This window comes from Nanorana parkeri, unplaced genomic scaffold (genome assembly GCF_000935625.1).
Source record: "Nanorana parkeri isolate BGI_ZX_2015 unplaced genomic scaffold, ASM93562v1 scaffold54, whole genome shotgun sequence".
Taxonomy (NCBI): Eukaryota; Metazoa; Chordata; class Amphibia; order Anura; family Dicroglossidae; genus Nanorana; species Nanorana parkeri.
Window position 1 is genome coordinate 2,546,441 of NW_017306322.1, and position 26,485 is coordinate 2,572,925.

General features: G+C 40.4%; 1 protein-coding gene across 1 annotated transcript in view; it reads right to left on the reverse strand.

Annotated features, from left to right (window-relative positions):
* Positions 1 to 26,485, reverse strand: part of LOC108803825 — a 57,316-nt gene that overhangs the window by 20,355 nt on the left and 10,476 nt on the right. Inside the window, exons 5-10 of the mRNA XM_018575626.1 lie at positions 25,203 to 25,314; positions 21,122 to 21,196; positions 14,404 to 14,492; positions 13,416 to 13,572; positions 11,861 to 11,941; positions 2,956 to 3,020 (exon numbers count right to left, since the gene is read on the reverse strand). Coding sequence (XP_018431128.1) covers positions 2,956 to 3,020; positions 11,861 to 11,941; positions 13,416 to 13,572; positions 14,404 to 14,492; positions 21,122 to 21,196; positions 25,203 to 25,314 — 579 coding nt within the window. The remainder of the gene's footprint in view (positions 1 to 2,955; positions 3,021 to 11,860; positions 11,942 to 13,415; positions 13,573 to 14,403; positions 14,493 to 21,121; positions 21,197 to 25,202; positions 25,315 to 26,485) is intronic.

Here is a 26,485-nt window from a genome sequence, read left to right on the forward strand (position 1 = left end):
TCTTGTGCTACATGTCTCTCTCTTTCTCTCCAGCTCTAAATGTAAACTCAATCACTAAAATCTCATAAATGCTTTAAAACGTTAATGCAATTTCAAGAGTAATTTTCAATATTTTTATATCCGCAACATTCATTAAAAGAGAAGTCAAATTTAACCCTGTTTTTTTGTCCTTACTTCTCACTTTTTACTAATGTACTTCTGTTATCCAAATCAGCATATTGTGAGCTACTGCCAGCTATATCCTGACAGTGCAGAGCCATGCTGCAGCTAGGAAGATCCCTACAATCTTGATTGACAGCTGGTTCTGCCTCTCTGGAACCAGAGCCAGCTGTGTCCACCCTCTCCTCTGTCTGTCCCTCTAATGAGGAGAGAGGAGGTGGGAATTCCTACAGGGAGTGGTGACTGGCAGTCATTGCTCTCTGCAGCGAGAAGCCATAAGCTGAGTGATCAGAGATTACATGATCACTCGGCTCTCGGTATATGTAGAGCAGGCGCGTGGCAACTGCAGTGTCCCATGCTGGCTCTAAGTATACGGAAGAGAATATTTTACTCTCCCAATCCTTTTCTTTTAAATAAACACCTGCCATAAAGGTCCTTGTTCAAGAACTTCCTGTTAATAGGGTGATAACACTCTGTCCTTGCCTCTTAATTGTGCTCCTGAGTTGTCACCCTGTCACACAGGCTTTCGATGCAGACCCCAAGTGGCCATTTCACACATATTACCCTGGCATGATCCACTGCTGTCACCATCAGTAAACTCGTTATTATGAATGCCTTACAAGTGCACATAGACAGGAAATGGCTAAAAAGAGGCTGCAAGAGAACAGCAGTACTGAGATGCAACAGGTCGAACAAATAATGAAAACAGCACTTTATTTAAAAAAAATATTTATGATACACGGTGGTTCAGCAAACTAAATATACTTTAGTTAGGCTTTTCATACACCTACATTTTTAGTAATACCCACCATGCATCACAGTTTACCATAACTGCCTGTTTTTTTAAAAAGAAACTTCATATTAAATATTGTCTGATAATAATAACATTTGCAAGGAAAAAAATTACTATTGGATTAGAAAAGTCCATTGTGCTCTCTGTGGGTAACCGATACGAGATTTAATATGAAAAATGTTTTATTACAACAATTCTATATTGCTTTGCTCTGATACGGAGCTTTAATGGAAGAGTTCAGTCACTTTATAGAAGCATAATGCTAATATCTGATTTGTCTTGAATAATTCTCTCAAGCATAAAATAACAGACATTTAGAAGTTATGTGTCAAGTGTCTATATTTTATGGAGAATTGCAGGTAAATGGCATTGTTTCTGTCCTTATTCTCATTAGTCCCTGTGGAATGATATGCTAATATTAGGGGGGGTTCTGCTGTGCTACATGTTCGATTTCCACCAGTCTGCAGAGGAAATTAGATTGCCACCTAGTGTTTGTTTATAAACAGACATTTGCCGATAGTAATCCGATGAATGTAATCATACAGAAATTGCTTTGGCATAGTTCTATTAAAAATAAATTAAATATAAACTTTAACACCTCCTGTTCAGAAAGTGTTTATTTTACAGCAATGTTTATTTGCAAAAACCCGGTAGCTCTATTCATATTTTCCAAAGACTTTAATTTGATCAGCGGTGTAATAAATCCAGTACTCCGTGGTGGATTTCAGAATCAATACCCCTCCCAGCATCCATTATTTTCACTGGCAAAACAGAAATATACTCAGGATGGTTTATAATAGGCCATTTCAGTTAAAGGACAACTGCAGCCAAATAGCTTTAAGGTGTATCAATGGTCAAAAACTAAAACCAAATACTGTATGTATGTGTGTATTGAATTTCCATAATTCTATCCTAATAACTATATCTATCTAGAAGTTTTTAAACTTACTTATTGAAGATGCCCATGGTATGTATTTCCTCAATGCACTGACACCATTTCGATTAGTCCTTTCAATGTGCACTGCTCTGTGTCACCACTCTCACACTCTCATGGAGCCTGCCTTCTGAACTGCAACTCAATGTCTGAACAAGGTAAAATTATCATTGCTTGCTGGAAGGAATGCATGATGGGATAAATAGTCTTGAGAAACTGAGATTGCATCACATCAAGCAGCAGGGAGAGAGAGATACAAAGCAAAATGGCAATCCAGGAAGTTGGTGACAATGATGGGCAGAGGGAAGGCGGTACTCTCTACATAAAAGGGATTTTTTTCAAGTAAGCTTTGATTGCATTATCAAAAACAACTCTAGTATGTATTCCTATTACAATGCTGATGTTATAACTAGCCTGTAGTTATATATAGCAAGCAGTAGATATATGCAAAAAGTTTTTTGTTTTTTTTAAACCCCGCTCAAACAGCAGTTTAGACTCACCTGTGTTCCATCCGCGGTCCCGTGCGAAAATGAGAAATTTCTCGAGTGGCCGCATAGGATCTTGGGGCGCGCGCATGGCAGTTCTCATTTTCGCCCGGGACGCGATGAGGGACGCAAGGTAAGTCTATGGGCGCGTGCACCCGCATGCAGACACCGCTGGATCGGAGGGACAGAGCTGTCAGACCGCTGGAGAGAAGGCTGAAAACATCAGGAAAGAAGAGGAAGATCGGAAAAAGAGACATAATTTAAGTGCTAACATTACATTGGGGGGATTGAAAAAAATGTTTGCCTTTAATGTCACTTTAAGGTTCTTGAATGCGTTTTTAAGATTGAATTTCTAAGTTTAGTGTCACTTTAAGTTATGAAAAGTCTTAAGCGCGCTTATGCCCTCTTGTGGTTTTTCTAAATACCAACATGTATTTTGTTCAATAACCAGTCACCGTGCCAATTGTAAGAAAATGTATATAACACAGTGAAATAATACTAAAATATCTAGAAAATACTAATATTTAGATCTTAATACATGGCAAATTACAGTTCACATGATATATTCCTTGTTCTTAAATTACCTTAAGAAATGACATAAGCTTAAGTATTCCTCTTGTATTTTTGCAGCGAGGATCTTATTGAATGCCTGAAAGCCAGAATAAAAATAAAAAAAAAAAAAAAATACAAACTGTACTACATTATATCATTAATTATGAATAATCAAGTAAACAAAAAAACACTTAGGAGCAGAACAAAACTTTCCTATAAACACAAAAATGTCTATGAGAAGTGCTCTTAAAGATGATCAGTTTGTGCCATAATCAAGCAAAAGGGGCACTGTGTTTTTATAAGACTGCAGCAGGGGTCTGACGCATGCAGATGTACTGTACTTAAAAAAGTACATCTTAATACTAAAGAAGCACACTGTTTAAAAAAAACCTTGTATAAGCACTGTTCCCTGACCATTGGTTAAATGCAGTTTCAGATAAACAAAGCCTCTCATACCCTACCCCTAACATTCAGGCACATATGGCAGTATTCAAAATAAAAACCTGTCTGTGGACACTTTTTTCCCATAGGGTGCTTGTGTATTCATTACAAATTAGTAAAGGTATTTAGATAGACTGCTATAATTGCCTGAGATCGGGCTTTATACTGCTTTCTCACAGGCCGCTGCACAACATATATCTGTTCTGTGGCAAGGTAGGTGACACAGAAAGCTGCCACAGTGAATACTGGTTTCACTATTTTAGCTATGCAGAGAGTCAATTGCTAGATTGTCTAATTAGAATTAAAAATATTTTGACTGTAATACACTTTTTGCATTTATTTTCCTTCACATTGCTTTTCTGTACTTTTATTTTATCTATTCATCAAAACCAGTGGAGATAAAAGCATAATTTAACTGATTCTTACCCTGTACTACAGGCATTTTACAGGGTATGCATATACTAACTGCTTGAGATGAGAAGGAGGGACTCCTTCCAGCACAATGTATTCAGGCAATGTACACACCCCTGCCAAGTCCCCAGATATGCGGACCATTAAGAATTTATAAGACAAAAATTATTATTTAAAACCAAGAATTATTTTTTTTCTCACCATTAATTTTCCTTTATACTGGATTTGAAAAATAGCAAACAAGATATTAAAAAATGAGATAAAGGATTTAGTGCAGAATAACACTTTTGGTATTTTAATAAAAGTTTTACATATATATCTATACATCAGACCAAAAAGAGGACAACTGAGGAGGAAAAAGGGACAGACAGACATGGTTCCAAAAAGGCACAGTCCATTTAGTTGGGAGGTATGGTGTTAGGTCGCTTAAGACTAGGCCCCACCCTCTGGTTTTTAGGCAACCTGTCTATCAATCATTGTCCCTTGTCTTGGGTTATAAGGGCAGGTAGATCAGGGCTAGGAGTAGAGAGCAAAAAGGCCTGTGGAGTATGCGGCTGGGTTTCTCCTGTTAACATGGGCCAAGAATTATCCTGTATCACTTGTGTGCTCTGTAATGGGAATAAACCTTGTGTCCTAGGAGAAAGACAAGCCAAGAAGATAGTTTACATCTATATGGACACTAATTATGTACTGGTTCCATTAATTGACTATTACTTTGAGTAAATATTACGCTGTTCTAATAAAATCCAATTGGACATTCCGTCCTTGTGGGCTGGAAAGCTAAAAAAAAAGATGCATGGCAACTATAGGGTTTCTCTTCTGGCAGTGAGGGCTGGTGTGCCTAGTGACCGCGCTGACCTTCCCAAGGGTATAGTGGGTGCTGAAGGTTAGACTCATAGACTAAGCCTGGGTAAAAGGGGGCAAGAGTCCCCATAAAAATTGTGTAGAGCAGTGTTAGTTTAGTCGACTAAAATGTTTTGTCATAGTTTGTCACCTGCACATTTTTACTGATGAAAAATAATTAAAACTAACTAAATAAGTTAATAGGACTAAAACTATGATGAAATTACATTGCAATTTTCTCTACTGGAGATTTAGTTGACAAAACTAGACTAAAACTAAGGGGGTTATTCACAAAGCTAGCCGAAGGATCAGCTGTAGCTTCGGCTGACCCTTCGGCCAGCTTCAGTTGCGGGAGCCCTTCGGTTCAGTTAAACCGAAGGGCTGCTGTACGGGCTAATCACTACAGCCCGTACAGCTCCCGAAGGCGGCTGAGCGGCTCAGCTTAGCCAAAGGTATATGCTTCGGCCCGACTGAGCCGAAGTGACAGCTGAAGAGGGGCGAGCGGCCGGCTGAACGCCTTGCAAATGATAGCTGGGCGGAGCCAGACGTGATCTCACAGCTGGCTCCGACCCAGTTGTAATCACAGATCAGTGTCCCCAAATGAAGTGGGAATGCTGAACTATCATTAAACTATGACAACTGGGCGAAGCCGACCATGACTTCACAACCGGCTCCGCCCAGTTGTTCATTGACCAGGACCTGCTAGAAGACTTTAGCAGGTGCCGGCCAATAGAAAACAGTTGGGCGTAGCTAGCTGTCACTGCTAGCTCTGCCCAATTGTTTGTTATTATTGTTTAAAAAAATAGTTTTTAAAAAACCTTAATTTTTTTAATATTTTAAATTTATTTACATTTTCAAAATCTTTTTTTCAACTTTTTTTTTTTCAACTTTTTTAATTGATTTCTTATTCTGCTCGGTAGGGGCGAACGGGATGAGTGAACTGCCGGAGCTTAGGCTCAGCCGATCCAGATGTTGGATCGGCTGAGTCAAAGTCCTTCTGCACTTCGGCTTAGCCGAACATGCAGAGCATGTTTGGCTGACCGAAGTGCAGCCGAAAGCAGCCGTTGTACGGTTGATTTCAGCTGATCTATGGCTGAAATCAGCCGTACTGAGCCGTAGTGAATAGCCGAACATTGTTGCCTCCGACAGCCGAGTGAATAACCCTGTAAAAGAATTCAGATGACTGAAATGCGCATTTTAGTTTCAGTTACATTTTAGTCATCTGAATTATTTTAGTTTTAGTTTAGTTTCGTCGACTTAATCTCCAGTAGAGAAAATTTCAATGTATTTTTTTCATAGTTTTAGTTCTATTAACTAATTTTTTATTTAGTTTTCTTCAGTGAAAACATGCAGATGACGAAAACTATGACAAAAAATGTTAGTTGACTTAATTAACACTGTAGAGGGAGCCTGATGGAAACCAGCCTATGGACTACGGTTGCTGACTTGAAATTAGAGCTTGCCCTCAAGACTGAGCATGAATGTTTTGGTAGTTGCAAGCTAGAAGCTCTGGGCCATTTAAACTGTGCAGAACTCAGAACTAATTAAGTTGTAGTTCCTAGTCCTGACACATGAGGGAGCTGGCCTTCTACAACAGGCACCTCTAGGGTTGTTCCTTTGTTATGTACCCCAGCATCTTCTAATAGCAAGGTGCCATGCTTAGTTTCCGTGGCTGTCTCCCCCTGCCTACAAGTACACCATTGGCCTACAAGTATGAGATGCAGTCTCACTATTAGTGTATTGCAATAGAGAGGAGTGGGCAGCTTTGAGCAGTATTCCAAGATTTCAGGATGCTGAACAAAGAACAGATCTTGTGTGCTTGCTCCTGGACGTTCAATACCAGGTAAATATTGGTTTAATCATGTGTTTCTCTCCACAGGTTCACTTTAAAGCAACCCTGAAAAGGCAAAGCACTGGTTTGTTTTAAGGGGAAGTTATTCCCCTACTAACAAGGTAAAGCTGAGTCAGAGAAATGAACAGAAGAAGCTTATCCAGCAAATAAAACATAGGAAAACTTTTGATGTATATCCTTCGGCAGGACTTTCAAAAGTTTGAAAATGGCAGAGAGGTTCACTTTAAGGCCCCATTCACACCTGACCGTTTTGTAGCGCGTCCTACGCTCGATGAACGCTCTACAAAACGGTCAAAAAAATTAATAGCACTGTAGTCAATGGCCTCGTTCCCACCTGTCCGTATTTCCGCCCGTCCCGAACGCACTACAAAACGGCCCACGCATGAAAAGGTCCCGGAGCGTTTTTTGCTGCGTATTGGTCCGTTTTGTAGGGCGTTTTCCATTAGTATACTGCCAAGTAGCCTTTGGAATCGCGTGACGGTCGCGCGACAGACGCGCATATTACAATACGCATAGGTGTGAATGGGGCCTTAATAAGCTTGTTGTTTTAAATATAACAAGTTATATTTAGTAAAGTAGCACCCTGATTGCTGCATTTAAAAAGACACTATTGAAAAATGCAAGTAAATTTTATTGTCGGGAAATTGGCAGCAGCTACCAGTACATTCAATATCGAACTCACCACAACATTCATTACATTCCACTTTAACTGCAGGAACTGATTAAAAATACATGGTTCATTGTTTTAAGCATTAACACATAGATACCTTAAATACTAATTTCACAGTGGAGTGGAGTATTTGTAAAACAAACATTTAAGTTAAAGAATGTAGGAAAGGATATATACCGTTAGCCCACTTGCTGCTCTGGACTGATTTACATGGCTACACTCTGTAGAAGAGGAAAACTGTCTGTACAATAAATATATATATTTTTTTTTTTAAAGAGTGCAGGAAAAAAAAATGTAGTCCATCTTTTGCAAAAAGTAGTAAATTCAGCAACAGTGATCTTACGATCAATGCATGTTTACAAATTTTTTGCAAAGAAGCTTGCAGTGCATTGTACCTGTGATTACTACATTGGGTGGGTGTTCTACCATCTGCTCCAGTCAGTAATAGAAGTCACCAGCACTCGAGGATGTGTGCAAGAAGTATAGACACTTTTTATTAAATTGTCACATGCCTCATACAGCTATGTCGCCCAGTAGAAGGGACCCCATGGGGCCCTGAAACGTTGGCTATATGACGCATGTGACAATTTAATAAAAAGTGCCTATACTTCTTGCACGCATCATTGAGTGCTGGTGACTTCTATTATTGACTGTATCTGAAACGGTGCCATCCGTGTTGTCACTTCGAGCACCAATCTTCTATTCGAGCTATGCAGGCTGTATGGAGTGCGGGTGATTTTCTATTATTGACTACCATCTGCTCCCTTACACCACTCCAAGCTTGCTCCCATGATAGACTAATCTCAATACAAATTAGTAAACTAAACATGAGATTGTAGTCCATCACGGGAGTGAGCTCGGAGCGGTGACTACTTCAGGGACCATGGGGAACAAAAGTAGCCACCCTCCAGAAGGAAGGACAGTGTCAGCACCAATTCAGAGATGATTTGAGGATCTACCGAGTGATACACAAATAAGATACAATTTTGCTAATAGTTAAGGTACTTGAATGCATTTTAAAGATTTAACTCCTGAGTTTAGTGTCACATTAAGTTAGAAGGGGGTGTGGTGATGGAGGCTAGAGGGAATGCGAGATGCTTGTGAGTGTGGTGGAACTTAGGTGGCAAAGGAGAGATGTGATGGGTTATGGGGAAGGATTGGAGAAAGATGAAGGACTTAGGCGGCAGTGGGACTGGTTGTAGAGGGAAGCAGTGGGAAAAGGCAGTCAGCTAGAAGTATGGTGTTGGAACAGGAATGCTGGAGATGTAGGTGTAGTGTATAGTTAATTCTATCCTCTCAATGCTTCTGCATTCTGAAAAGGTGAAATGAATATGGTGGGGAGATACCAAGCATACGCAATAATGTACTGCCAGTACCACGTGTGCACTGGATCTCACCACCATACTTCTGCCATTACAATTGTCAATCCATGCGCATGTGGAGTGGAAGTACATTACTAGACACATGTGGGATCTTGCCACCAAAATTTTACAGTACAGTCAAGCTGTATTATTTATTCTTAACCAACTAAGCTAATGCCTGTACAGCATTATGAAAACGTTCTGTTCAACTAACAAAAGTGTTATTCTGCACTAAAACCTTTATCTTATCTCTTAAATATCTTGTTTGCTTTTTAAAAAACCCAGTATAAATGGAAAGGTAATATTTGGGGGACAAAAAAAACATTTTTGGGTTTAACCCAATCATTTTTGGTGCCAAATGAGAACCCCCATGCGTCACTGCACCAAATCGGTCAAGCAAAACAAATGACAGACGCACTCATCACTTCTTCACCAGTTATACAGTAAATTGTACACGAAATGGGCTTTGAACAGTAAAACAGTAGAAAGGCATCATAGCACACTCACAAACCAGCATGTAAAACAACTTGTCTCACCACTAAGGTTAATAACAGAGGTTTGGATACACGTCTTCTGCAGAAAATGTGAAAGCCGCACAGCCGCGCCAAGGCACCTCTTATAGTGCGGTCCTAACTCTAAACTATGAGAGTCTCCATCTTGGAGCACATGGGGGCAGAAGATTTCAAATTGGGTGCAGGTTTGTCAGGAGGAAGCCCAACCTCCTTAAAGGCACAGGGACACACAAGGGATCCCGCACATCCCAATGGCAGCTGAGAACCCCCATGCGTCACTGCACCAAATCGGTCAAGCAAAACAAATGACAAAAGCACTCAACAATTCGTCACCAGCTATACAGTAAGGTGCACACGAAATGGGCTTTGAACAGTAAAACAGTAGTATCCAAACCTCCGTTATTAACCTGAGTGGTGAGACAATGCTGTTTTACATGCTGATTTGTGAGTGTGCCATGATACCTTTCTACTGTTTTACTGTCCATTACTTAAGTACACTGAGGGGAATTTATCAAAACTGGAGCAGACAAAATCTATGGCAGATGTGCATGGCAACCAATCAGCTTCTCTCTTTCATTTTCAAAACTTAACTGAACAAAGTGAAGAGAGAAGCTGAGTGGTTGTTGCGCTGGGCAACTTCTCCAGATTTTGTCTGCTCCAGTTTTGCTAGATTTCCCTCAGTGTGCTGGAATGTGTCCTTCTTTCTCAAATGAGCAAGTTATTAGGTATATGATATACACACTTATTACCTCTATAGTTGGAATTGTAACCTTTTCTGTTAGTCTCATTCATATTGTATAATGTCTGTGAATTGTGCGCTGTTAATAAAACCCAATTTGAAAGAATATACAAGAAAAAAAGCACATCTATAACAAGTCAATATGTCACATCTCTCAGTTCATACTCTATATTCTGCATACCTGGGCATATTCAGTGAGCTGTACAAGGACCAATGATGCTGCACATCATAGCGGCCAACTGGGTTTCAGTTTAGAGAAATCAAATCAGTGAAACATGAATTTGGATTAATAAACTATTGCTCTTGATAACTAACCTTTACTTACTAATACCACTCTTAATGAATAAGCTCAAATGTGTCACTATAATTTCAATTAATAGGACAAATGCATCCATTAGATACCATTACTGCATTTCTGACTTTACACACTAGGAGACAAACTGGAGCCTAAAGAAAGCTGAGCAAATCCTTGGTAACATAAAGGTCAATAATCACTTTATATTTCCTGACCCGAAACTCTATCAAACCATGAATAATTACTTTGGTTTCTGCTCTGGGAAATCTGTTCAGATCCTAACATCATTACAGACACCATACTCCCTTTTATTGATGAATCATGTTACTTGACATTCTTAAGCAGTTTTACTCTTTAGAATATAATGCTCAGTGGTATATTATCAATCAATACCATATTTACACGTGATTTCTTATTGTTCTAACTCTTCTGTTTTCATTTTAATAGTAAATCTAAGCAAAACTTCAGGCAAACAGTGAAATACATTGATTTGAATGAACATAATTACAAGGCTGAGGTTAAAGGAGAAGTATTGGGAGAGTAAAATTAATTCTTCCCGATATTTAGAGAGAGCGTGTGCCACTGCATGTGTCACATGGCAGTTCTATAGATCGAGAGCTGAGTGATCATGAACTGCTGATCGCTCAGCTCAAGATCTTCTCCCTGCAGAGAGTGGTGACTGTCAGTCAACCGCCCCCTGCAGGGATTCCACTCCCCTTTCTCTATTCCTTCAGTGCTCAAGGGCAATATTGTTGGGATCTTTCCCGGTTGCAGAACGGTTCTGAGTTGTCAGCAAATAGCGAGCAGTAGCCCACTATATGCTGAGATTGGTTCACTGGAGTATATTAGTAAATTTCCTCCTGTGACCCAAAAGAAAACTAAAGCCAAAGAAAAGGTTTGGCTTTAGTTCTCTTTTAACCTTGTGCTCTCGTCCTCCAGCAGTCATCCATCTACTAGATTGGAGAAGGGAAGGGGGGGGGGGGAGAGTATCCTGCCTTGTTGTGTCTGTGTGTTTGTGGAGACACACAGCTTACTAGCACACACAAGGGTGGCTCCATAGGACCCTACAAGGGAAATGAACCACACTAAAACAGAATATTTTGGCCAGTGTTCAGGGGACAAGTTGATTCTGCTAGAACCAAGGAGCAGCTTCCATTGTAAGTGATTTATTTAGCATTTTAAATAGTTAAAAAAACTTTTGATTTTAATATTACTTTAAGCTGACCATACACACTGGGCCATACTCTGAGCATGTGCTTGATTTTTTCATCCACGTTAACCGCAAGGATTAGGGAATCCCCCCATGATTATGTACTGTATTATGACAGCGATAGGTGTGCCACTGTCAGAATACCTGAACAGTGACTGGAATCACCAATTTTTGGACCGGCTCGGACCACCGAGTCAGCAGGACTCGGCCGAAATTTGAGCAGTGTATGGCCAGATTTAGTCTGGTGTCTTTTGGCCAAGGGACTGTGGGGAAATAACATAAAGATGATTATTGTTATTATTATTAATGTTATAATTATATAGATTTATATAGTGCCAACACTTTACAAAATAAAGGGAGACAGTACAGTTACAAAACAATTTAGGACAAGAGGGTTAGGAGGGCCCTTTTGTGACAGCTTACAATGTAAAATGTATGTTTCAAGTAGTATTTTTCTCTAATACAGATCTGGACATATTTACTTTTCCATATTTTCCATTAGTTCTTCTTTAAAAGGGGTTATCTACTCATTAAAAGCACAATAAATCAACCGCCATACTGCAAAGTAAAGGGGCACACACACAACATTTGTGATTATAATACCTCTTTGTCAATTACTAGAAGTTCCACATCGGATTTACATACAAGGGAGGTTAGTCTTTCACCGGTGACAAGTGCGATATCCTGCCAAAAGGTAACACAGAAATGTACAGGTGTTTTTGAGAACGATTATTCATTCCTTGCATTCCTACCACACATGCTATTATTTTGATAGTTTTTTGTTCAAATCAAGTTAAGTGCTACTTCAGAGACAAATCCAGGGATGAATCAATCAAGAGAATAATGCATTTATCTTTTGCTGATTCCCCTGAATTCTGACATTTAGATCTGTTTGATCAATGGAAAATCCTGCGATTCCAAAATCCTGGCAACCAGGAATTGTGAATTATATATTACATGTCTCATTAGACTGCATGCACAGTATATATTCAGAAAAAAAAATTGTAGAGTTGCATGATTTTCACACTTATCTAAACTTTCCATTGGTAGGAATTCCAGTTCATATACTATACAGTATGTGTCCCGAAGTTAGTATTTTGTGGTTCTAAAGAGAGGGGATTACATATTGCAAGGACAGCTCAGTGATTCTGGAAAGATTCCGTGTTCTGTTTTCTTGGTTTGTTACCTCTGTAGACATTACAGCCAGCTGCAGACTGCCTTCAACCAATCCCAGAGGGCAGCTAGGAAGAGGGATCACCTGAGGTGATCACTGTGAGCTGAAGCGGCCATTGGCTGTGAGATTACTCAACAGGAAGTAAGAGGTTATCTTTCCAATGTGTAAAGAATCTCATCTTAGACAGTTGTCATGAGAACAAGTCTGTCCATTGGACAATATCTTCTCTATTCCTGTTCTGGTGGCAACTTAACATTTTAGATTTACCCTCACTTTCTTTTCTGGTGACAGTGGTCCTAACCCTTTACTTCTCTATGCAAATCTAAGATAAAATGTATGCCTTTAGATATACTTTAGGTCCACTTTTTTGAAAGCTGCTTAAAACATTAAGATATGGAATCCTCCCATTGCGAGTGGCCCACCCGGACTTGGGTGTTGTCTGTTAGAGTGCCACGTCCCCTGGTTATTTGTCCACCAGCTGAATTTCAACATTTGGATGGATGTGAAACAACTAATAGCTCTCAAGTAAAACCAAAGTGACCCTCTTACTACAGCTATCCCTGCTGAGCCTCAAATTCTCTTTGTTAACATAAAACTGTATTCAACCAGTTGACTAAAACAACATGCTTGTATAGAGATCTACTTCATTTCAACATCGGTCTGCCATACAAGAATTGTGCATGTGTGGATTCCAACTGATTGCATGAGGTAATATGATTAGTGTTAGGTAAAGCTCACCTGTGATCTTCACCCCACCATCAATGAACATGTGTTTGAAAGAGCCTGAATACATAAAGGACCAATACACAGAATGGTAGCTGGAGAGGAAGGCCTAGCCAAGCAAAGTAATTTTCTGTGAGTAGGTGCCTGCTGCCGTGAAGTGGTTTCCCCTGTAGAGTATTTGGCTCTGTTTGTGCTTCCTTCTTTACAGTACTACAGTACAACAAAATACAATACAGTACAACAAAATATTTGAATAGTTACCCCCACAATGTCTCCTTCTTCTACTTCATATAAAGACCTTTTACTTTGTATTCTTGATCTTGTGTCTTCTGTGAGTGAAGCTAAACTTCCAGATAATATTATATAACATTCACGTGGTATGTGACCTTGTTTTAAGACTAATGTTTTTGATTCATACCTGTAAACACAAAGTATATATCACTGATATTACATACTGCACTTTAAAATGTCTCTCCAGTTCAGTCAACACAGGCCCTTAGAGTGGCACCTGCAGTTCTTGTTTCACAGAAAGCTGCTCCAGCTCTGACCTGAGATCACTGTGTCTGGCAGAGGGAAGTCCTCAATCACTGATTTCATTTGTGACTCTCTACAATAGGTCATGTAACATCTCAGGATGAAAATGAGGAGGGCCAATCACTGTGATCACAGCTGTCAGTAACTGCAAGTGTCATTCTAAAAAATGTCTGAAAGGAAGAATGTGTCTCTACCCTACGCCACCATTTGCTGGCCCAATATGCTATAGAATATGTTAACCCTTGGCAACTCAGCCCGGCCCCTGAACTGTTTTCGGTGCAGAAATCAAACTCTGCAGCAGTGTATAAGTATTTTTTTTTATCCATGACTTTGGATCAAAACTTTAAGCATTAAAAAAAAACTTTGAATATGTAGTGTTTTTTTGTATATTTTATAATGGCCAAGACTATAAATCAAATATTTTGTTTTATCTAACTCAAGTAGACACAAAACATTCTATATGGATATTTTACATTTTCATATCCAGCCAGCAGGTTAAAGCTGAACTCCAGGGGGAAAACAATTACCCTGTTAACCTTTGTAGTGCAATGGGGTGCCCACTACAAGGGTAATGCTTTTTACTCCCTGGAGTCCAGCTTTAAATTTTCACATGTTTGCTAGGATAGTCTTACCCGCTTTGCTGAAAAATCCTTAACACAGATTCAATTTCAAATTCAACATCAACAGCACAAGTAAAAGTATGCCATATACATACGCTTGATATATGACATACTGACAGAGCTCCAGTTGAATCGTGTCCTTAAAACCTTGAAATGCTCTGTTCTTCTTCAGACAAAGTTGAATCTTTAAAAATAAAACAACATTTCTTTACTTTCAATGTTTCATTTCAGCTTTCTTGATAAAAGTTATTTCTTGGGTTTCCTGACAGATCTCTCATTAGGATGTATGGGTTGTTGTTTTCATATAGCAAGTAGTTTTGGGCTGTCATTGTTCCATACTGCACTGAGAAAATTTGTTGTCATGGGTAATAAGAACAATTTTTTCCGAAACCTCTGACAATGATCAGGGAAAGCTAACATAAAAGCAGGGAAGGAATGATAACCTGTAAACAGAACTGCCAGCACTTCTGAATTTGCAGGAAAAGAACCCTTAGCAAAACCCACACTTCAGTAGAATTTTAAAAAGTGAAACACACAGACACGCACACACACACACACACACACACACACACACACACTATATATAGTTTTTTGTTTCTTTTCTTTTTTCTTTAATTAGCTCTTTGTAAGCCTATGATATGAATCGACAGGATGAACTAAATACTCTCACATCTAAGATTAGTTTCCTATATCAGGATATAAAAAAACAAGCAATGTCCTGCATATGAAGCCATTATACACAATAAAGGTACATCCAGGCAATTTCCTTGATTAGCAGAACTTGCTCTCAACTACTGTAAAGGGATCTCTTGACAAGTTATGCACAGAACATGCCAAACAAATTGTAGTTGCATGTGAATCAGCAAGCAGATAGTTCAATTAACCTGTGTGTTGAAATGCAAAAAGTATAGGAACAGCAGGGGCACGTAGCCTCATTAAATCAGAACCTCTGTTCCTGCTATAATATATTCCAGAATATGCTCATCTGATTTTTAAAGCAGGCAACCATGTACAGTATTAGATATATTTTATCTGGAATGGAGATTCAGATTTTTACTCACAAGGGTGTACGTTCACTGGTTTTATTTTCTTTCTGCTTGTTAACATACCTCCCAACTGTCCCTCTTTTGGAACCAAATACCCCTTGTCCCTCTTTCTTCCTCAGATGTCCTTCTTTTTGGACTGATTTATAGACTTCGATAAAAATGCACTATTTAACTATGTTAAAGGAGAGCTATGAGGTGAGTGCTTTTCACTCACCTCATAGTTCTAGCCGACCTGTGACAATGAGACTGTCACAGGTCGACTCAGTAGATCGGGAGGTGAGCAAACACATACCGGCGTTCGCTTACTTCTCGATCCTGTCACGGCTCTCTGCCGTGACAGGGGAAGGGCTGGATTCCCCCCTCCCCGCTCCGATCCTCCTGATTGGCGGAACGGACGGAGGAGGGGGCGGGTACAGCTGGCTCTGCCTCTAGATAGGCAGAGACAGCTGTCACTCATGCAGATGGGCGGATCCAGACATAATTGCTCTAGCTCGTGGTATACTGCGGCGTCTTAGTAGCTGTAGCTCACGGTATACTGAGTTTAGGGTGACGGGAGGACGTTAGTTTGTGTCCTCCCGTTACCCTAAGGAGAACTATGGGGAAAAGCCCTAACCCCATAGTTCTCCTTTAAGTGTTATATGCTACACTAAACCTTTTACATGGACCTTTTTATTATTGATTTATTATTTTGAAAGGCCAGTACAAAGGGAAAGTAATAATGAAAAAAAGTACCGGTAATTGTGGCTTTCACCAATCATTTTTGTGCTTATTATTCTTCATGGTGCACATAGCTGGTGCATGGCAGGGGTTTGTCCTCTGCCTACATACTTTGTGCTATACGGTATCCCTCTTTCTCATATCAGAAAGTTGGGAGGTATGATGTTAAGGTCTCTCCTTTCTGTAAGTTTGCCAAAGATCATCTGTCTTAACTGTAGTCCTCTTTTACTGGGAAACATTTTGTTCTCCCAAACTTTCATGTTTACAGGAATAAAGTATTTTTGATTATTCAAACCTCTGGAGAAATGCTAGTTCCATAATGCACATTGATGAATTGGAAACCTTATTACTAGAAAACATGGTTTATTTAACACTTTTACACAGTTTGTGAAACATTATAGTGGTTTTAATTGGCTTTTAACAACCTAAAACAATGCAATACCTTCACAGATGTCCCTAAGAAAGTGCACATTCTTGCAGGATGAGTGTTTATTTGTAAAGGGGTGTTCCCTTCATATTTAGGTTCCCTGTTTAAAGGGCCATTCTTCTTGTGTCATTTATGTCATCTCCCTTACCTATGACTATTATATGTGCCAAATGCTATTACATTATTTCTCATTGTTTTTGAGTTTTAATATGGTGGGGTTCCTTAGTGGTGACCTTGGGTAGCTGTTGAGATATGGGGATAGTCCATGTAGTAACTTGAGATGGGTAACATGGCTTTTTCATAGGTGGCTCATAGGTAGACCCAGCAACCACGTTCTTGGCAACCATGCTAGATGGCAGATTCCACATTTGAACTCCTTGTGCAAGCTAATGAGTTAGCATACTAACATGGAGTCAGAAAAGGCAACCAATGGCCATTTCAAATGTGCAGCTCCATGTTATTGTGCTTGTCTGCAATTAAGCCAAAGGCATAGTGTGGGTAATCATGAATCAGACCAAAGCAGCAGATGAGGAGGCAACTTTTCAGACACCCTTTGTTTATTAGCAGAGGCTGATCCAGGAAAAACTAAAAGAACACCATGGTTATGTTATTTGTTACTGTATTATGCTACATTTTGAAGTTCCTGGAGTGGGACACATTGTTCTCTTGTGTAAAAATGTAAATCTATCCTCACAAAAGAAACCTGTTCTCAAAATAAAATGTGACCTGCCACAACTGACCTTCGTCTGAAAATGCTAGTTGCCTGGATGTCTCTGCCTTTACTACATCGATGACCTGGACCACGCATGCAACATTCAAAATAAAAGCTGTGTTGTGGAAGGTACATAGGCTGCTATTTCTGACACTATATCTGTAAGGTACTTACCAAGAGGCCAGTACGGGTACATGCGCATGGCCCTGTCCTCAGGATTATGGACAAACATGCTGTAGCCAGGGCCATTTCCTGTGGCTCTATTTACCTGTGCATGACCCTGGCTAACGACTACAACTCTGCTTTTGGACTTTTAATTTGGTACTTCATTTGAGCTCCAGATTTACCCATGTATGACTCCAGCCTGTGATGCTGACTCTGCTTCTGACCATCGATTCAGTACCTCACCTGTGTATTTGATCGTTCTGTGCATGACACCGCCTTGGGACCACGACCCCGATTACCAGCTCGACTCCACTCTGACCTTGCAACGCATGGTACCGCAAGTTCCCACAACAACAGTTGCTTTGAATGTATTACCCTGGTCAACGCACTCAAACCACAGACAACATCTTTGGCACTCGTACCTCCCTGAGTCCTCCTCTCAACCTCCAGGGGAGTTGGACTCATGGTGCAAGAAGCTCCTATTCAGATCGTGCTCCAGTCAGGTACAAGACAATACCCCTCTATCCACTTAATGGAAATTATTGGAGCTGGAGATTGGCAGCTAGCATTTCCAGAAGGAGGTTATTAGTGGCAGCCTTAATTTTTTCTCAGTACAGGTTGCCCCTATCTGCTTGTGGTCTTGAACCTACATATTCAAACATTCTTGCTAGATATTAGTAATTTTTTAGACATTGAGCTACAGTAGCAATCTTTTCATGACCCCGGCAAATTGATTTGCAACAGAATAGTTGTTTGCTTCTGGGTTCTGGTACAGGTGGAAGAGCTTGTAGTGTAGAGTGGATTAGCTGTAAGTGGTATGACTGGCTGGCCTGGCTGCGTGGAACTGGAGCAATGGCACTGTGGTAAATATACTAGCTGTCTACCAAGTGATTGTGATGCTGATGACCAATGTTTGTGAGTTTCAACAATGTAAGAGAGGATTACTGTCTTCAGTTTATGGTGCTCACTGCTCAGTGTGTAGTTCTACCTGGCTCAGACCCATCACAGCTATGACACCAATGTAAGGGGCATTCCTACACCCACTGATGGCAGTGTGAGGGGGAATACTACTCCTACTGTCACCACTGTGAGGGACATATTACTTCCATTGACACCAATGTGAGGGGCACATTTCTTCCACTGACACCAACGTAAGGGGAATACTACTCCCACTGTCACCTCTGTGAGGGGTATATTACTTCGACTGACACCAATGTCAGGGGGATAATTCTTGCATTAGCACCAGTATGAGGAGCATATTACTTTTTCTTTGTGCAGAAACAGTAGTCTCTCTGCAGAGGTCTAGCATCCCCCTTTTGAGGAGCACAAGCTTCTGTGTAGCTTTGACTAAGCAGTGGCATGTAAAACCTCTATAGAGAGATGACTGTTTCCCAGAAATCAAGGTTAATTTTATACAGCATGCAATAAACTGAAAATAAAAAGACTTTGCAACCATTTGTTTTCATGCACTCGGAATGCATGTAGCTGATTAAACCATTTGTGAACATTGTGCGTGCTACACACACCCAAAAAAACCTTATTCAAGTGCACAGGGTGTTTGTATTTCACCTTGTCCTTCTGCACTCCTGCCAATTCCCTTCCCTTATTGCCAGCCATTACCAGCTGTCAAGACAGAGGGGAGTTGGTGTGTAAATACAGCAACTATTTTAGCTGCTGCTTCATTAAAAAAAATGGATCTTCTGACAGTGTTCATAAACATTTTTCATAGATAAATACAAAGTAACATTGTTACTTTTGTATGTACTCTGTTTTATCCTTTTGCAGATCAAAAGGGATGAGCTTCGATCTGCATATGATGTAAGCAAACTAACTTTTTAACTAAAATGTGTTTTTTGTTATTGTTATTAATTCCTAGTGTACCCTAATTAGTCCTAATACACCTCTTTCCTTTCCCCCCTTAGCTATTATTTTCCTGCTGATTTTATAGAATAAATGTAAACTTTTAATCTACATAAACCCTTTTTTAATCTAACATTGATCAAATTAGAAAGAAAGTGCTTCTTTTAGTTTTGATACATATTTGTAGTCTGTAGATTACCTAACAAAGTTAAAAAAATTGATTGTAATTGGATTGCATACATTTTTTTAAGACAATATCACCAAAAGAAAGTCGTGTTTGTCCTTACAAATGATACATCTGACGAAGGAGGCGTGACCTCGGAAACGTTAACCATCAGGGAGGAAGACTAGCCGGCGGGTTAAGTCTCTCATGCCTTTATCGTTTCATGCTTTTTAAACTCGACTTTTGTGAGTATGTTTGCATCTGTTTAAATTTACTTTATTAAAAAGTTTTTACGCCATGGAGGCGCTCTCTGTGTTTTGTTTTCCAGAGTTGAGGTTTCCCTAAAGCCTATTTTTGAGAGCCTGCCTTGTTTGTGTTTCACACCACGATTACTGCAGATTATCTTAAGCCGTTGGCGCTGTGTTAATTAACTGTTTGCTGCCTAATAAATAGGCCCATTGCATAAATGTAATAAGGGGTTAAATAAAAGTTCAACTGGCTATGTTCCTCAGTTTCCTGATGTCCTATACACTGTATAGAAAGTGATGACTTAGACTGCTGCAGCAGAGGGGGAGTGAGGCTCTTTCTGAATGTTTTGTGTACTGTGTGTAAAAATGTATTTAATTGTAAACCATGCAGCCATTGCTCTTCACAAAAGTTTGTATAATTTAAAGCAGTGGTTCTCAAACTGTGTAACCTCAGGAACCACATTTGTCCTTGGTAATTACGTTGCGACCCATTGCACTGCAATGGAACACATGGCATTCCAGCTTCCTCTCGGCCATAGCTCCAGCCCACTGCACCTCAAGCTGACACTCTGTGCCAGGCTTCATATTCTTAATGTCTGCTCAGCGCGAGAACGGACATTGCTGCGCTAGTGGGAGGCTGAGGAGCCTCTCACCTAGAAAAGAGGAAGGCTCGCGGCGACCCACTGAACACGGGGTCGCGACCCACTTTTGGGTCACGACCCACCAGTTGAGAACCAAGGATTTAAAGTACCCCGAGCAAAATTTTTATTAACCCTTGCAGTGGGGGTGCCCCTGCACTGCAAGGCTTTAACACTCATGTTGGTCTTGGGAGGAAACTAAAACAGTTATACTCACCTCATCCTCCTCCTTCGAGCCGTCTTGCTCTTAGACCAGTCCTTCCAACCTCACTCCCCTCCACTGCAGTGCTTTAAGCTCCCTGAGTCATCATGTTCTATACAGTGTAAAGGACATGAGGATGCTGAGGGACATATCATTGCTGCAGTGGAGGAGGCGACAAGCTGCAGGGAGTGCTGTCACAGCAAGCCATCTCAGAGGATCAGGTGAGTATAACTGTTTTTTTCCTCCCTAGATCAAAATGAGCAGTTAACCCTCGCAGTGCGGGGGTAGACCCACTGCAAGGGTTAATCAAAATGTTGCCTGAAGTTCTGGTTTAACAATGCACAGCATAGATGTACTATAACTCACAGTGTGTGGCCAGTTGTCATCATCATGTAAAAGCTACTTTGGGATTTCTTGGCAAGTGAACAGGAAGTGTGTGTCAATAATACTTAGCACCCTTACTTCTATTTATTTAGTTCAGTGTGTCAGAAGGCAGGAACGCAGGTCAGTTGATAAGTACAATGTATTGAGTCAGTTGCAGTCATGGATGACATGTGTTAGTAATTAATTCTTCACAGCAGCACTTATAATAGTCAATCAATATTAGAAGAACAAACACAAGGCTTTTCTGATACCTGTCTGAGGTTTTCCTGAGTTCTTTGCTTCGGACAAATAGATAACAGGCTCTTTAGCTTTTCAAAATCCTTCCTCTGCAATACAAGAAGTTTTCCAAGTTGTGTTGACTGTAATTATCTCCATAGCCACCAGTGATATTGCAGAAAGCTTGCTGGACATGCATTATTAGGGTATGCGGTGGAGATGGTTACAATTGTTTTAACAAAACATGAACACATACTTCCTTCAGTTATTTTACTCTGCAATATACTCTTCCTGTATTTCATTGAACACAATACAAAGCTGCTTACAGGTGTCTATAGCTGTACATACCTGTAAGTGATCTGATTGCTGAAAGATCTGTTTTCTATGGAAGAGCCCTGGGGCCATGCTAGAAAATTATTTAACCAAATTCTGAGTTTCAAAGTCAGAATTCTGAGATTATTTTTTGTTTGAGAAGTTTTTTAGCATCTCCCCAGGGCTCTTCCGTACGTTTCATACATACATGCTAGTGATACCTTTCCATATACATAGTCTGTCTTCTACCTGTCATTCTTACCGTATTGATGGCTCGGGGCCACAAACCCCCTGGGTTTATAATCAATGAGGTAGCTTTAATAAAGGCAAATAGGCTATTCACTTTGCTATGAGCTTTTCACTTTGACAGGGAATTTCCCTTTGCTTATTTAATGTGGTAAAATTCCCTTTGCAAAGAATAGCCGATCATGTGCATGGAAAATTTTTAAAAAAAGCAGTATTTTTGCTTGCACATGATTGGATGATGGAGTTCAGCAGAACATCACCTCATTCACTAAGCTAAGGGGAAATTCCTTTGCAAAGTAAACAGCCTATTTGCCTTTAGTAAATCAACCACAAAGAGTCACCAATCAACATACCTATTTTAAAGGAAAACTGTAGTTAGACTGTCATTGTTCATTTCTCCTTTGAAAATGCTAGTAGCCTGGCCGTCATGCAGTCATAATAGCTTAAGAACTTTCTAAAGCACGGGCATGCAGATAAGGAATTCTGACTCCAACGCTCTAGTCAAAGACTACCAGGCAAAAGGAAGTCAACAATGAAAACTCCTCTGTTTCCCTCAGTAGAGGTTCTCATTAAAAAAGAACTCCAAGCGAATTAAATCTTAACCCTTGCAGTGGGGCTTCCCATAAAGTTATATTTACCCGAACAACGATTCTGTCTGGTTCCTAAACTGCTCCCTGCAGCCTGTCTCTTCCTCTGCTCCAATGGTCTATCCCTCGGCATCCTAACGTCCTATACACTGTACAGAATGTGATGATTTACAGGACCTTGGACCGAGGCTGAAGGGACCGGTCTAGGAGTCAGCCTGGTTTGCGGTTCAGGTGAGTATAACTTTGTTATTTTAGCTCCCTAGGCAAAAAAACAGCACTTAACCCTTGCAGTGCAGGGATAGCGCCGCTTTAAATGTTGCATTTTATGGATTGAGATTCTGTATGCATGGAAAGTTATTGGTGACTTGGCGACAAGGGAGCATGGAGCCGGCTTCCTAGCCAATCTAGAAGCCAGGCAGCGTGTAATGACTCGCCACCTAGCTTTATGATTGGTCAGGAAGCTGGCCAATAAGGAAGCCGGACGGCGAGTCATTACCCGCCCCCCAGCTTCCTGATTGGCCAGAAAGCTGGCTTCATGCTCCCTCATCACCTCGTGACGAAGCAGCATGGAGCCAGCTTTCTGGCCAATCAGGAAGACAGGCGCCGTGCAATGACTGGCCGCCTGGCTCCCTGATTGGTCGAGAAGCTGGCCAACCAGGAAGCCAGGTGGCGAGTCATTACATGCCGCCTGGCTTCCTTAATGGGACTTCCGGTATTGGTATTTGGTATAGGCGAGTATGGGGAAAAAATATTATCAGTACTTGTACTCGATACCAAAAAAACGGTATCGGTGCATCCCTAATTTTAATCATTGGGTTGCTTTCCATGTTCATCCTGTTAAAAACTGTAATCCAGACTCCTCCAATATGCCAGTCATCAACATTAACTACTAAATAACCATGCAGTGAACATATACTGCTTATTCGTCATCCATTAAAACTGTCTACATACAAGTCTACATACAAGAGGCATGTGTATTCATTTTGATACAAATGTACTTCTGCACTAGCCTTAATAATAGTCTCTCCTTTTGGCCAGGCTCACACTTGCACAATCCATGACCGTGCGGCAACCGTGCATGAAACCGCACGGATTGCCTTGCGGTCACAGAGTCGCACACCACCGCAAATCGCACTGGAGGTGTCATTCTTTTCTAATGGTACCCCAGTCGTGACGGGCAGATTGTGCGGTTTGCCGCCACGATTTCGCCCGTACCGTACATGTACCTTTTTTCAGCGATTGCCGTGCGGATGTAACCCCTTTGAAATCACATGATCGCGCGGTCCTGGGACAGCGCATCCCGGGATCGCCCGGGTCTGCATCAGCCCTTAAGAGCTGCCTACACTAAAAGTACTACATACTTGTAATCAAAGACTTAATCGCAAAAGCGAGGCGCTTTTTATATCACTTCTACTACCTCTTTCAAAGTGTTATATGCAAAATATCTAAAGTGCCAAATATTGGTATATCAAAGTGTAAAAACAGCAATTATAAAGTGCAACAATCACAAAATAAAAAGTGCAATACAAATTCCTATGTGTATATATGCAAAAAAAAATTGATAATCTCCCTAGAAAATGTAACAATCCTCCCTTATATCTGCCACAATGTCTAAATGTCCTGTGCATAAAACATCTAAGTGCATACAGTCTAGCCCCAGATCCAAGAGAGGTCGTTTAAATAGTGCAACACTTTTGCCAGTAAATCTTTGAATTTTTGTGTGCTTTGTGTATATCTTCCAGCTCTGTGCTGTAATCCAGTGTGATAACATTCCCTTTCTGCAAGGGTTTCCTGTAAAGACCAGTCACCGCTGCACTCTGTTCTTGTGCAGGGTGACTGGTCTTGTATCCGCCCCCTCCCGCAGTTTTCTGCAGGTAGGCTGTAGTGGGTGGAGCCTGCTGGGCCCTTCCCACAGCTCTGTTCTCTGCTCAGGCTATGTATAACACTCTGATGATGTCACTGCTATTTTATATGGTAATAGCTGGGTTTTAAAAAAACAATTGATTTATATCCCTTGTGACTATTAGGCAGTTTTTTAAAAAAGTTTTTGTGTTTAATTTTACAATCGCTAACATAGTAACAGATCATAAGCTGGGTACGCCTAAAGACTGACCAAGTGCCTGGGACAGCTTCAAATATTGTGATTAGATTATTGCAGACACAACTATTGTGATTGCAGTGACTCTGTCATGAGAGAATTATGGGGCTGCCATTGCAGGTCTCCTTCTGAAAATGCTACATGCCTGCCTGTGTCTGACTTTCATATCTTTTAGTCACACTCCCAGATCAAGCATGCTGTAAATTAGTGTGTCAGAACAAGTGTCAGAACTTTTATCTCTATACTTGTTCTGTGTCAGCGACTCATTAAAAGTCAAAGCTTTAGAATGACAGCCAGGGAACTAGCATTCTCAAAAGAGAGAATATAATTTTTAAAGGAGAGAATGTCAGCATCCATTAATCTTTCATGACAGTGTCCCTTTAAATATGTAATTGCTTGCTTACATAATGAAATGATTTTATCAATGTAATGTCACTCTGCATTGATAAATATCACGGTATACCTAAAGTCATAATGACCAGACAAATGCTGCTAGGCACAATAAAAGGAGAACCAAGTGCAATCAGGCTAAATAATCAGCTATTTAGGAAACAGCACATGAAACAAAATGTAGGTTGAGGTTGGGCACTGCTTTTATATCTCATAAAAGCAAGAACTATGCGCTATTGTTTGTTAATGTTGTGGAACAAATTGGGGCTACTGAATTGGGGAAGTAGCTTGGAGTACCCTAGGCCCAGCTGTAATTTGATGTTATTATTGAAGACTGGAAACAGGGCAAAAATACTCCATTACTGCATGAGCTCCAGTAAACATAATAGATCTGGCCTGGAATTCAACATTTGACATGTCTGCTTTTCATGAAACCCTGTTGATTTATCATAGGTGCGATCCAAAGAACATCCCTGTACCTACCATGTTGTTTTTTGAAAAGCTGCTGATGTTGAAGAGCAAGTCATGCCTGCTGTGGATCTGCATCTGAAGATGAAATAGTGCCCATTCCACAACACTGTTTCTTCCTATATATCTGTAAAATGTTCCAAAATAAAAAAAAAACTAAATTGTGTATACTGACAGTATTAAAGCCTCATGTGTATTAATGTGAACTTTGTTATCAGTCTATTAGCAATAGAACTTAAGGTGATATGTTAAAAGGTTTTTAGGCTATTTCAAATGAAATCACTTATAATGGGTGCTGCTTGATGTTTAAGAGTTTTTGTTTCCTGGATTCCCAGAATCAGCTGGTCCCCTAAGCACTGGCCCTGATATCCTGTTTTAGGGTGGCTCCTTTCCTTTGCAAGGTCCTATAGGATTTTCACTTGCTGCTCTGGTTTCTGAATTTTAGTTTGCACTGTTTGATTGGATAAGTCTACAATAATTAATTTCACAGCACATTGAATGAAATCTAAAGGCACCAGCATCACATTAGGCATTCAGAACAAGCATTGTGAAATAAATAAAAAGGATTTGTTGTGCTCCAAAAATATTTTCTTACTTTTAAAAGCACTGCTGTTTTTTGTGCTTCCAAGTCATCTCACTCTGGGTCATCTCCCATAATGGTTTTCACCACATGTCAGAGATGCAACTGGGCTTCATGCTCTCAGATAGGCAGTAGACAGTTGGGTTGGAATGTGGGCAGGACATTATGGAGGAGGTGTGAATCTGTGAGGGAGTATTGAAAAAAACAGTGTGCATGTTTCTGAGCGCAGTGCTTCTGTCTGTGTGATTACAGCGGTAGATATTAGGAAGGTGGAATGAAATGTAGACAAAGGTACACAGGAAATGTATGTTACTGTGGCTCTTAGCCAGGCCCGGATTCCCCACAAGGCCATCGAGGCCCGGCCTCGGGGCGGCAGGGCGCAGAGGGGCGGCAATGGTGTCCTTGTGGGGAAGTTGCACGCTCTACATTCAGTCCTGCTTTGTACAAGCGGGACCAAATGTAAAGTAAGGCAGACATTTTTTTGTTTACATGTGAACTCGGCGATGTCGCCGAGATCACATGTAAACAGTGTGCAGCCTCCCCCCCTACCCCGTCACCTCCAATTGCTATCACACAGGGGATTGTTTTTTCCTGTGTGATAGCAATAAAGTTAGGTGGAAAAAAAATTAAATTGATAAAAAAATAAAATTAAATAAATACAAATTTAAAAAAATAATATGAAATAATTAAATAAAACAAATAAAAAGGTGATTAAAAA